The 10314-nt window shown below is 35.6% G+C and overlaps 1 protein-coding gene across 4 annotated transcripts; it reads right to left on the bottom strand.

Annotated features, from left to right (window-relative positions):
- Nucleotides 1-3176: 3176 nt before the first annotated feature.
- On the bottom strand, nt 3177-7808 carry LOC120069001 (mediator of RNA polymerase II transcription subunit 10b-like). 4 transcript variants are annotated; one of them, XR_016524336.1, is made up of 8 exons: nt 7476-7789; nt 6586-6852; nt 6411-6491; nt 6191-6293; nt 5992-6081; nt 4146-4243; nt 3311-3643; nt 3177-3224 (listed from the first exon to the last, which is right to left on the bottom strand). XR_016524336.1 is itself a non-coding variant. In XM_039020648.2 (7 exons), the coding sequence occupies exons 2-6, from the start codon at nt 6807-6809 to the stop codon at nt 4172-4174; spliced, it is 570 nt and encodes a 189-aa protein (XP_038876576.1). In that variant the 5' UTR covers nt 6810-6852; nt 7476-7808; the 3' UTR covers nt 3243-3570; nt 4146-4171. The 4 variants fall into 4 exon arrangements, 2 of the variants coding, with proteins under 2 accessions (XP_038876576.1, XP_038876578.1); XR_016524335.1 differs by having other exon boundaries at nt 3311-3570; XM_039020648.2 differs by lacking the exon at nt 3177-3224 and having other exon boundaries at nt 3243-3570; nt 7476-7808.
- Nucleotides 7809-10314: the final 2506 nt, after the last annotated feature.

Below are 10314 nucleotides of genomic sequence, written 5' to 3'. Positions count from 1 at the left end.
AAAAATGCCATAACAAATAGTCTTTTTTAGAAATTGAAAATGACAATAACAAACTAGTCCTAGACGAGCTACTAGAGGTAATATCTTCAAAAATGTAATAAAGACCCTTATCATGCCGGACAGTACCAATTGTCGTTCCCAAGCTCAAGTCCTGAAAAGAAACATCATCATGTGAGAAGATAACTCTACAGTTCAAATTCCTAGTTATTTTACTTATAGACAAAATATTATAAGAAACTGTAGGCACATGCAGAACAATTTGTAAAACCAACCCTAGAAAGGAGACAAACGACCCTTTCCAGCAACAAGAGCAAAGGACTCATCTCCAATCTGAATCCTCTCATTTCCAGCACACAGAGAGTACGAACGGAATCGATTAGATGAACCAGACAGATGATCGGTCACTCATGAATCCAGTATCCAAGAATCTTTTCCCTCAATAAAAAAATTAAAAGATTGAGTAATACCTGATTGAGCAACTGTACTGATTCCAATAGTACTGGGTCACTTGGGTTGGTCACTTAAGACTGAAAGGCATCATCCGTAGTTTCACTTACGAGGGCTCGGCCAAACTTTGATTTGTCATTTGAAGGCATGTTTGCCATTCAGATGTCGACCATATAATTTCCAGCACTAATCCTTCGTGTGTCATGGTTTCTTATAATGCTCGCAAATCAGAGGCGATTTGCCACTCTGCTTGTCATTCTCCAATCCGGATGATTTTACCCCAAAAGCAAGAGAGTCCACAGTTGTAACCACAAAACTGTTCATAGCACTTGACCTATCTTCCTCCAATCGAACTTCAGAGCAAACCTCCATAAGGGATAGTATCGACCTCTGTCCCAGTATTCTACGACGAACCGTATCAAATTTTGAATTCAACCCAGCACGGAAGTCATAGACATGATCAGTCTCCTCAATCTTCGAATACTGGACCCCGCGCCACAAGAACAATTCCAGGCAATTTTCCGACATAAATCCATCTCTTGCCATAATAAAGACAACTTATTGAAGAACAAGGACACGTCCATGGTCCCTTGTTTGCATTCATGGATTTGTTTTCGCAACGTATACAGTCGCGAGGCATTCTGTCTTTTTTAATACAGCTTCTGGACCGCAAAGCAAGGGCTTCTGATCTAAGGTTCCATACTGTTAATCAACATTGAGCGAGTAGGGAGACCTCTCCCTTTCAAACCCGTTCTTGAGGGTCCCCAAGGTTTAGTCTTGGTATTTCGCCAGTCAAATATATCCAAATTTATATCACCCCTCAAGAACCATTTTTACATATTGAGACCAAGAAAAATAATTCTGGCCATTTAGTTTCTCTACTGTGACTATTCCTACAGAATTCCCCACAGACCTAGATAAAATATTTACAGTAGGTAAATTAGGAAAGGTTGTTACCGGAGTTTCTGCGTATAAAGGAAAAGTTGAAGATAAATCTGGATTAAGGTTTGTCTGAGGGTTGGGTGTGGTCTCAAAAAGCGACCCAAGTGTTGCGATCTATTGTTGGAGGCTAGTAATCTGTTGTTGAATCCTAATCGAAGAAACACCCATTGGTCCTAAACCTCCATAGTCAATCAACCCATAGGTTGTAGAAGGTTGATGCCCGTTCAAACCTGAAGGATGATGTTGACCCATAGGTTCGGTGGCTTGGGTGTGAGGCTGTTCGATCGAAGGTTGCACGTGTCGCAGCAACTGAAGCCCTAGCTAAGCTGCAACTTGGAGGGCATTAAACTGGGTCGGAGCGGCACTGAAACTCGACATCGACTGGGTAAGCTGGTGGACGGGTCGGCCAGCCCTGAGTGACGCTCGAACGGCTCAACGTTGGGCATCAGCACAATCGACAATTGCTAAACTTGTGCGCCAGTGGTCTGGATCGACTGGGTCTAGACTTGTTGGGTCGTGAAGCTGGCAGAATGATCTCTGAATGGTGGCTGGAGCACGTGAGGCGCGGTTGGGCTTCCAATCGACTATTGTGGGCTAAGAATCGACCTGAGGTAACAATCAGCAGCAGCCTGGATCGTAGCAGTGTTCGTCTCTTTTACCATTGGTCCACCACCTGCTAGGGTTGATGACTGAATTTCTTCTATCAAGTCTAGGGTTTCATCCCCTTGCTCTGTTACCATATTGAAAAATAAAGGAAAGAAAAATAAAAACCAGGTTTACATAGAAAACCCTAGATTAGGGAGAAAAAACCACAATAGGAGAATTTTATTCATTTTTGTCACACTTACAAAACACCCCAGACTCATATATAAATAAATATGGCAGAAACCTAAAAATAGTAGGAACACGTAAAAAGACTAAAACGCCCTTAGGGCAACTACTCCTTATTTCAACAGTAACATTCCTAGGGGTTTAGAAATTCCAAACCAATAGTCTTTTTAACTAGAGTTTCTAAAAGAAAGTACTTCAAAGATGGTGATTTTTTGGAAAATGGCTGTTGGGAAACAATCTCTCCCTGATCCGGAGATTTTTTAGAAAGGCTATGGGTTGAAAGTGGGGAGTGGAAGACACATGATTGAGCAAGATTCTTGGATCAACAGAAAGCGAAACTGTAAGGCAAAATCCCTGTCAAAGGACAAAGATAGTTTTAAAGGAAAATGGGTTAGGTGTCTCTTTGGATGACAAAGGGTGTGGAAGGAAGCTTTGATCATGAAAAAAAATTCATCCAATAGGATTCCCAGGCCATTATCAACTTTTTTCATATTTTTCTGGTCTAATTGGACGGCACTCAGACAGACAGATTTGGAGAAATCAATTATAATCCTTTTGGAGTTTTTATGGAATCAAAGGAATCAGATCAAACTTAACAAAGGTACACCAGATTTCCCATTTATTCATACAACTATTCATAAATACATTGTTGATTGTCATGGAGATCAAAGGGTTTACTGACCAGATTACGCCAAGATTGGAGAGCCACCTGAGTCAAGGTTCTTGGTGCCCGCTGCTGCAAAGAAGCTGGAAGATGAACTCTGACACCTCTTAGAGCGAGCACAAACTTGCACAGGTGATGCGTGACTCCAGAGAATCTCCGGAGCTATCGAGGAAGGGCTAAACCCCCTATATAATATGGCTGCTCAAAACCTGGCACGGGCTGCCGTTAACACCATAGACATTTCTCCTTTGGAACAAAATATTTTTGGGTCTTTTGAGGAGGTTGTCGTACCTTGATTAATTGCGGTTTAATGCATTTCCATTTTTAAAATTCAAAGTGACTGAGATGAGGCAAGGAATTAGTATATGAATTTACAATACTTATTAACAGAAAAGTGAGAATCCAGTTCCGGAAAGATTCATTTACCAAGTAAAAAGTAAAATAAAACTTGAATCAGACTACCCCTGAATGGGGTTGATACTGCCTGTAAAATCCAAAGTTCAACGTTTGAGGACTGTATGATTCTTCTCCACCTTGACTGGCCCAATGATTATGAATACGAATATGATAGTTCCAATTAAATGTTTCATCTTGTGTGGCTTTGCAATCTTAATTCATTAGCCGTCATCAAATCCCACGTCTGCCGCACAGTCTTGAGTAGAGAAACCAAGATACAGCCTCCTCACCTATTTTGAGTGAGAAAATTCGATCTTCAGAAGTCTTTTCAACTTAATTGAGTATAAAATAAGAACGAATTCCCTGCCATAATAGAGATTCAGATATTCGACTTTAAAAAAGATGTGTAATGTCTAAATAAATTGGCTAAACTACAACTTAGGTTGGCAACCATATCAGATATCAAACTCGTGTTTTGAGTAAAAATCTAATTAAAGTCATATGATCATATGATTCACAATTTGACAAGCACTAAGACACATATATGCTCAAGAAACTTGAATTCGAAGTAATAATATGATGGATACAGATCAAGAGAAACCCAAAATATGGATGCAACCCTCTTTCACTTAATAAGTCTTCACATGACTAACCCCCAGAAAGGTTACAGACAGTAATAGAATAGAGGATGATGTTATTCTCTTTTGCACATATATATACGTATGTATGTATAAGGAAGAATTATGTTATTCCATAATCAATCCCTTGAATGAGATTAAAATCATGTGATATATGCTGGCCAACCAATATGATTATAAGCTGAAGACATGATAAAGAATGATGGTAAGCAAAGAACTTGAAAGACCTGATAATTATCGCAGAAGGCACTAGTTAAACCTCCATCTTAACCTTCATATCCCCATTTGGTAACATACTTTGTGCTTGCGCTATCCTTTTTGCTTCCTACATTTGTTACACAAGATTAAAATCTGAGCCCAATAACATTAAAAGTTAATGAACTAGGTACTTTCATGGCAATCTTGTTGATTAATAACGTGAAATAAACAAAAGAAAAATCAAAATCAAGAGTTTTCTCCATAGTATATCCTTATGCCTTTTATTTTTATAATTGATTCAAGTCAAAAGATCAACATAGATGCTTAAGAAAAGTAGAAGGTTCCGGCTTTCCAAACTCATACATTCATGGGTTGTCCAAAGAAGGGTTCTGCTAGGATTTGAAAGGAGACTGGCACAATACTATAAGATGATGATGATGAGTTTGTTGGTAAAGGTTGAAGGAAAGGAACAGCTGTCTCAAAAGGCTATTGCCCACATATTTTAATACAGCAATCCAGTTTTATCTTCCATTTTCTTCTCAGTCTCAAGATCAGGTTTCAACCAAATTGATACCCGAGCCATTTGATCTCAGGAAAAGATCTGCCAAATAGGAAAATATTGGCAGGATTTATGTGCTTCTTTTGCTCATACATTTTACCAATATTATCGGTTGGATCGATAGTGGAATGGGAGAAATCAAACAATTCAACTAGAAAGCACAATGAAAGGGCACAAACAGGAAAAGATGGGCGAAGATGAAAAGAGCTCTTATGGGCATGGGTTAAGTTACTCTTGCAGACATTTATCAAGAGAGCCAGCAATCCATGGTGAAAAATTGGAAGGTCAACTTACTTGAAGACAGGAAAGGATTCAGACACTTGGATCCTGCGGTCCCATCTAACAGAAGATATTTAAGCAATGATTGTAGACGAACCTCTTATCTCAAGCAAGATGGATGTAGTAAGTATAGATGGTCCTAAATACTATAGTACTTGATCCAAACCTTTAGAGAATAAGGTGCATTTCATGTTTCATAGTAGAGCAATATTAGAATTCTAGATTTGTAAATTAGTCATCAGATAGAGTTTAATAGAGATAGTTATAAATAGTGAGCAAGGAAAAATTTTGAATTCAACAATCACTTGGGAAATTTTTGCAGAGGAGAATTAATCCTCTTGAGAGGCTATTACTTGTGTATTCCACTGACATTGCAATAAAATTTTAGCTCCTACCAAATTGGTGTATCTAAGTCACAAGGAAACGACTCGTGCTCAAGAGGCCGGCAGTAGTAGCATCTATACAGAGACACTAATTGGAATGAGCAGAGCTGTGATCATTGATTACTATCATGGTTTCTAGACATACCATCAATCTTGCACCAAAGTGGAAGGATGGTTATAGAATTACAGGCAGGAAGTACTCCAAGTTCTTTACTTCACATAAGGTCATCAAAGAACTTTGTTCAACAAACTAGGATATAAAGTAGTTTAATCTGATTCTAAATACATAAAACCATTTCGTTCACAAAGGAAAATATTTCGAGGTAAAATTGGCTCGAGAGAGGTATATAAAAAACCAGATAGTTTTTAAGCAAGCAGAATTTAATCATCCTATGAATTACAGAACAAAAATGCTATTTGTTTCCTTTCATTTTTTGACAATAAAAGAAAACCAATAGAAACCTTAGAATGGAAAGTAGTTTTTAAGCAAGTAAATAAAAAATTGAGAGTATAGATAAAGTAAAAATTAATACATAAAAGTCAAGAAAATGTTTCTGATAAGTTGGAATATGAATATGCTTATATCCAATCATTCTGAGAAAATTATGAAGGTAGAGATAAAATTGAAAGAAATTGAAAGAAATTTCAACTCACGGCAGCAGAAGCAGCCCGAATTTCTCTGTAAGACTCAACTTCATCAGGAAATGTCTGTTCAAGTTCCTCCAAAAGATGCTTCCGTAAACCCTGAATGTAGTAAGCAGGACAACATTCAATAAAGATTTTCTTGAATTTATCGTAAAAAAGATACAAATAGATTTTTAACAGCCTGCCACATGGAGCCGTAAGGACTTACCTTAAAGGCATCAGTTTTGCCTTTCGTACTCTGATTTTTTGCAATGCAACTATTTAAGACATCCCTCGTGAATTCATCTGGGTTCTTCCCGTCATCGATCAAACTAATCAAAGGAAAAGTAAGAAGTGGGCCATGAAGAAATATTAGAGTTAAAAGAATTAAAATTAAAAATTAAAAAGCTTGCAAAGATAGAGATCAGAATAGGTGTACAAAGACTCACTTAAGAACCTCCATAGGGACCTGGATGGCGCATTTCTCAGATAATTTAACCATATTATCTAGCTCCAAGACTAAAGAATTACTACAAAATCAAGATACACACCAATGGTACAGAGTGAAATCAGGAGGTGAATAGAGAACGAACTAGATCTTAAATGAAGTAAAACTGGGCGTACAGGCGTTGTAAAAGAGGCAGCTGATAGGCAGCATTGAAGTTGGAAACGGTGAGGTTGAGCTGATGGAGGATACCCAAAGTTTTCTGTATGGAGTTGATTACTTGGTTCAAGTTTTGCTTTGAATCATCCACTGTAGTTGATGCTGACGTATCATTGATGACGGATCCATTGCCACTGCTTCCACCAGTCCCAGCAGCTGACGATGCATTCTGAGCTGAATCCATTATCTTCTTTCCACTTCCTAAACACCTTGGAGCTCAGAAATGCCTATTTTCCAACAATTCAATATCAAAAAGTTGTTAAGAACTTCATTATATAGCTACTATTTGGTTGTTGTTATCAATTTTAGTTTGTTAGATGAACTGGCTAATGCCCACTAGCTTCGTTAACTATGGCAAGTGACATACTCATACTCAGCAATTGCTAACTCTCCAAACTATCCCTAGCTCATTTCAATTTTCACAATATCACAAAATCAGCCTTTATATATATATCAAAGTTTTAGATTCACAATAGATATCCCAAATTGTACAGCGGCTGCAAACACGTTTATAACGAAATTACTCTCTTCGTCCAGTGAGAAAGTCCAAGTATGCGAACCCTAAATTGAAGGGACTCGATCTATTAGCTCCACAGCATCGTTGAGGAAGGAGAAAAACAAAACCCTACACCTGGTATGAAATCCCACAAATCCTAACAAGCTTAAACTAGAATATCCCAAAAGGAACGAAAAGAAAAATCAATCTTGTCGCTGTAAACCAAGGAAGAAGAAACGCTCCGACAAATTAGAATTACAAAATCATGGACCGAAGAACCATAATTCCCAGAAATCCAGCGGTCTAAAATCAAAAAATTGAGAATTAAAAGAACACAGAACTTGAATTTCTTACTTGTTGGAGGAAGATTGAGGAGAAAATCCAGCGGGGGACGAAGGCTGAATGTTAAACCGTGGAAGCTTGAAGCTTTGAATCCAAGATGGATGTGGTAAAGAGGTCTAATTGGGGATTTAATGCCAAATCTAATAATTTAAGTAGTAGGTAAGGACTTCAATAACTAATTTAATATGGCCTATTCAATATAATTTCACCAAATGTTACGTTTGATTGTCCCAAATAGCACTCAAAGTTTTTCACTTTCATAATCTTATACTAAAAATCATTTCGTTTCAAACTTTCAATTAAAAGATAAAATGACGTTTATACCTGCCCAAACGATTGAAATACAATTGCAAGTTTAATCACTTTTGAGATTTATGCTATGGTCTTTATTTGAAAATCATTTATATCTCGTTTGATAGCTATTTGATTATTTATTTTTCAAAATTTGATCTTAGAAAGGTTACTTCCACAGGTTTCTTTGTTTTGCTATTCACTTTTCACTAGGCCAAGTTTTAAAAATTGAATACAAAATAGTTAAGTTCCGTTTGGTAACAATTTGGTACTTGATTTTTTATTTTTCAAAATTAAGCTTATAAATGTCACATTCATCTTGTGGTTTCTATGGATTTTTTCCTTATGCGTAGGAGTGATTTTAAAATCAAAGCCAAATTTTAAAACTTAAAGTAATTTTCAAAAAATAATTTTTGTTTTTAGAAATTAGCTAAGAAATCAAATGCATACATATGAAATGTGGAAGTCATGAGTAAGAAATGGTTAGAAAATAAGCACAAAGTGGTTACCAAACGAGGTCTAAGAAAACAATGGCATGTTTTGAAAATTAAAAATAAAATAATTTTCAAAACTTGTGTTTTTAGAATTCAAAGTGAAAATCATAATTGAAAATTTGGGAGAAAACAAGCATAAATTTCAAAAACTAAAAACTAAAGACGAAATCGTTACTAAACTGGCCATGATTTTTGTTTTCTATTTTGAAAATTAAGTTTATAAACACTCTTTTACCTATTGATTTCTTTGTTTTGTTGTCTACCTTTTAGGAGTATTTTCAAGAAGCAAACGAAGTTTTGAAACCTAATCAACTTTGAAGTTTTGTTTTTGTGTTTTAGACTTTGGACAAAACTTTAAATAATTAATTAAGAAATATGAAAACTATGATAAAGAAAAGCATACATAATTTTTAAAAATCAAAATGGACCAAACTTTTAAAAATGGCTGATCATCTATAAACTTTCTATTTTGCTTTTAATAAGCCTATGATAAATTCAATTTTTTCAAATTTAATTAGCCTGTTAGATATAAATTGAAATTTTGTTAAGGTTGGTACGATATCTCCTAAAATATTATATTTCTTCAAATTCTTATTGATATTATGGTATATGAATTTAATCCTTTTCATTTAAACACTTTTAATAAAAATACCTATATGTTTGAAAACGGTTTCTCAAACATATTTTGATATACAAGTTTGTTTGATTTGCTATACATTAAAAGTATTTTCATTAATGTTAAACTACTAAAAATTACGATTATCAAATATTATGAATTAATAGTTTAAAATAATGAGTATCAAAATTGGTCATCTGGGGTGGTTGATGCTATAGTTGATCGTCGGTGCTGGTGGTCAGAGTTACCAATGGTGGTGTGTGATCGAGGTGGTCGAGTAGTAGTGGCTGTTAGTGTTGGCCGTTAAAGGTGGCTGCCAGTAGTGATGGTCGAAGTCACGAGGTGGTTATCGAAAGTAGTCATTTAGAGGTGCCTGCCAATGGAAGTTCATCAAAGATGGTTGCTAGAAGGTCGACCTGAGCAGGTTGCCAGTGGTGGTCGTTAGAGGTGGTTGACAAAGGGTGATGGTAGCCATGTCAACATAATGGAAGTGACATAGAGGACTAGGAAGAGCATTTCGATAATTTTAAGATTATACAAATTAGAGAAATATTAACCATTAAACATTCAAAAATCATTTTTGTAAAGTTGATTTCAAGTTTTTCTTGCAAGCCAACTTACTTTATAAATTTATTTTAAACTTATTTTAAGTGGTTGTCAAATACTCCATTTTTTTTTTTTCAAAATGGCTTATTTTCAAAATTAAATATTTGAAAAAATAAACCAAACACATCCTTCAATTACTTTAATGTTGGCCAAAATGAGTCGAGTTCAAACATACCTACGATAAAAAGAATAAAATAAAAACTAATATTACTTAATTTCATAAAATCCATACAAAACCTAAAATGGGATCCGAAGGATAATTTTCTATGTTTCTATTTTGTCATTTATTTGTATACGTTGTTTCTATTTTGTCTATTGGCCAACTCTAATTTGCTTCACTAAAAATGTTTTGGTTGCCAACGAGCACATTTTAGTCGTCGAGACATCTTTACCTGCCACATAAAATATCATAAGGTTTAAATGGTTATATTTCTTATAAAAAAAAATTGACATGATAATCCTTAATTAATATAATTAGTGTCAAAACGAACATAGTTCAATTGGCATTCGGATGTGTTAGTTAACTACGAGGGTTGTGATTGTAATACTAGAAATAATAATAATACAATTAGTAACAAAAACATAACTAATTGTTTAACTGCTAAGGTCAAGGATCGAGGTGATGGTCTGGAGGTTGTTACATGCTTTCTCTCATGTTCACCACGGACAAAATGAATTGGCTCACTTTGTTGCGCGTGGGCTTTGTAAAAAGGTATACATAATTAAATAGGCTTAATTACTAAAATGCCTCCAACTCTCTATTTCTTTAATGAATAGCTTCATGAGATGAAATATCTCACAAATATCTGACTCAAATATCTATATCGTGCTCCACGAATCATTT

Source organism: Benincasa hispida, chromosome 11, assembly GCF_027475165.1.
Source record: "Benincasa hispida cultivar pf3 chromosome 11, pf3_genome.v1.1, whole genome shotgun sequence".
NCBI classification, from domain to species: Eukaryota; Viridiplantae; Streptophyta; class Magnoliopsida; order Cucurbitales; family Cucurbitaceae; genus Benincasa; species Benincasa hispida.
This window is presented reverse-complemented; position numbering and strand designations above follow the sequence as displayed.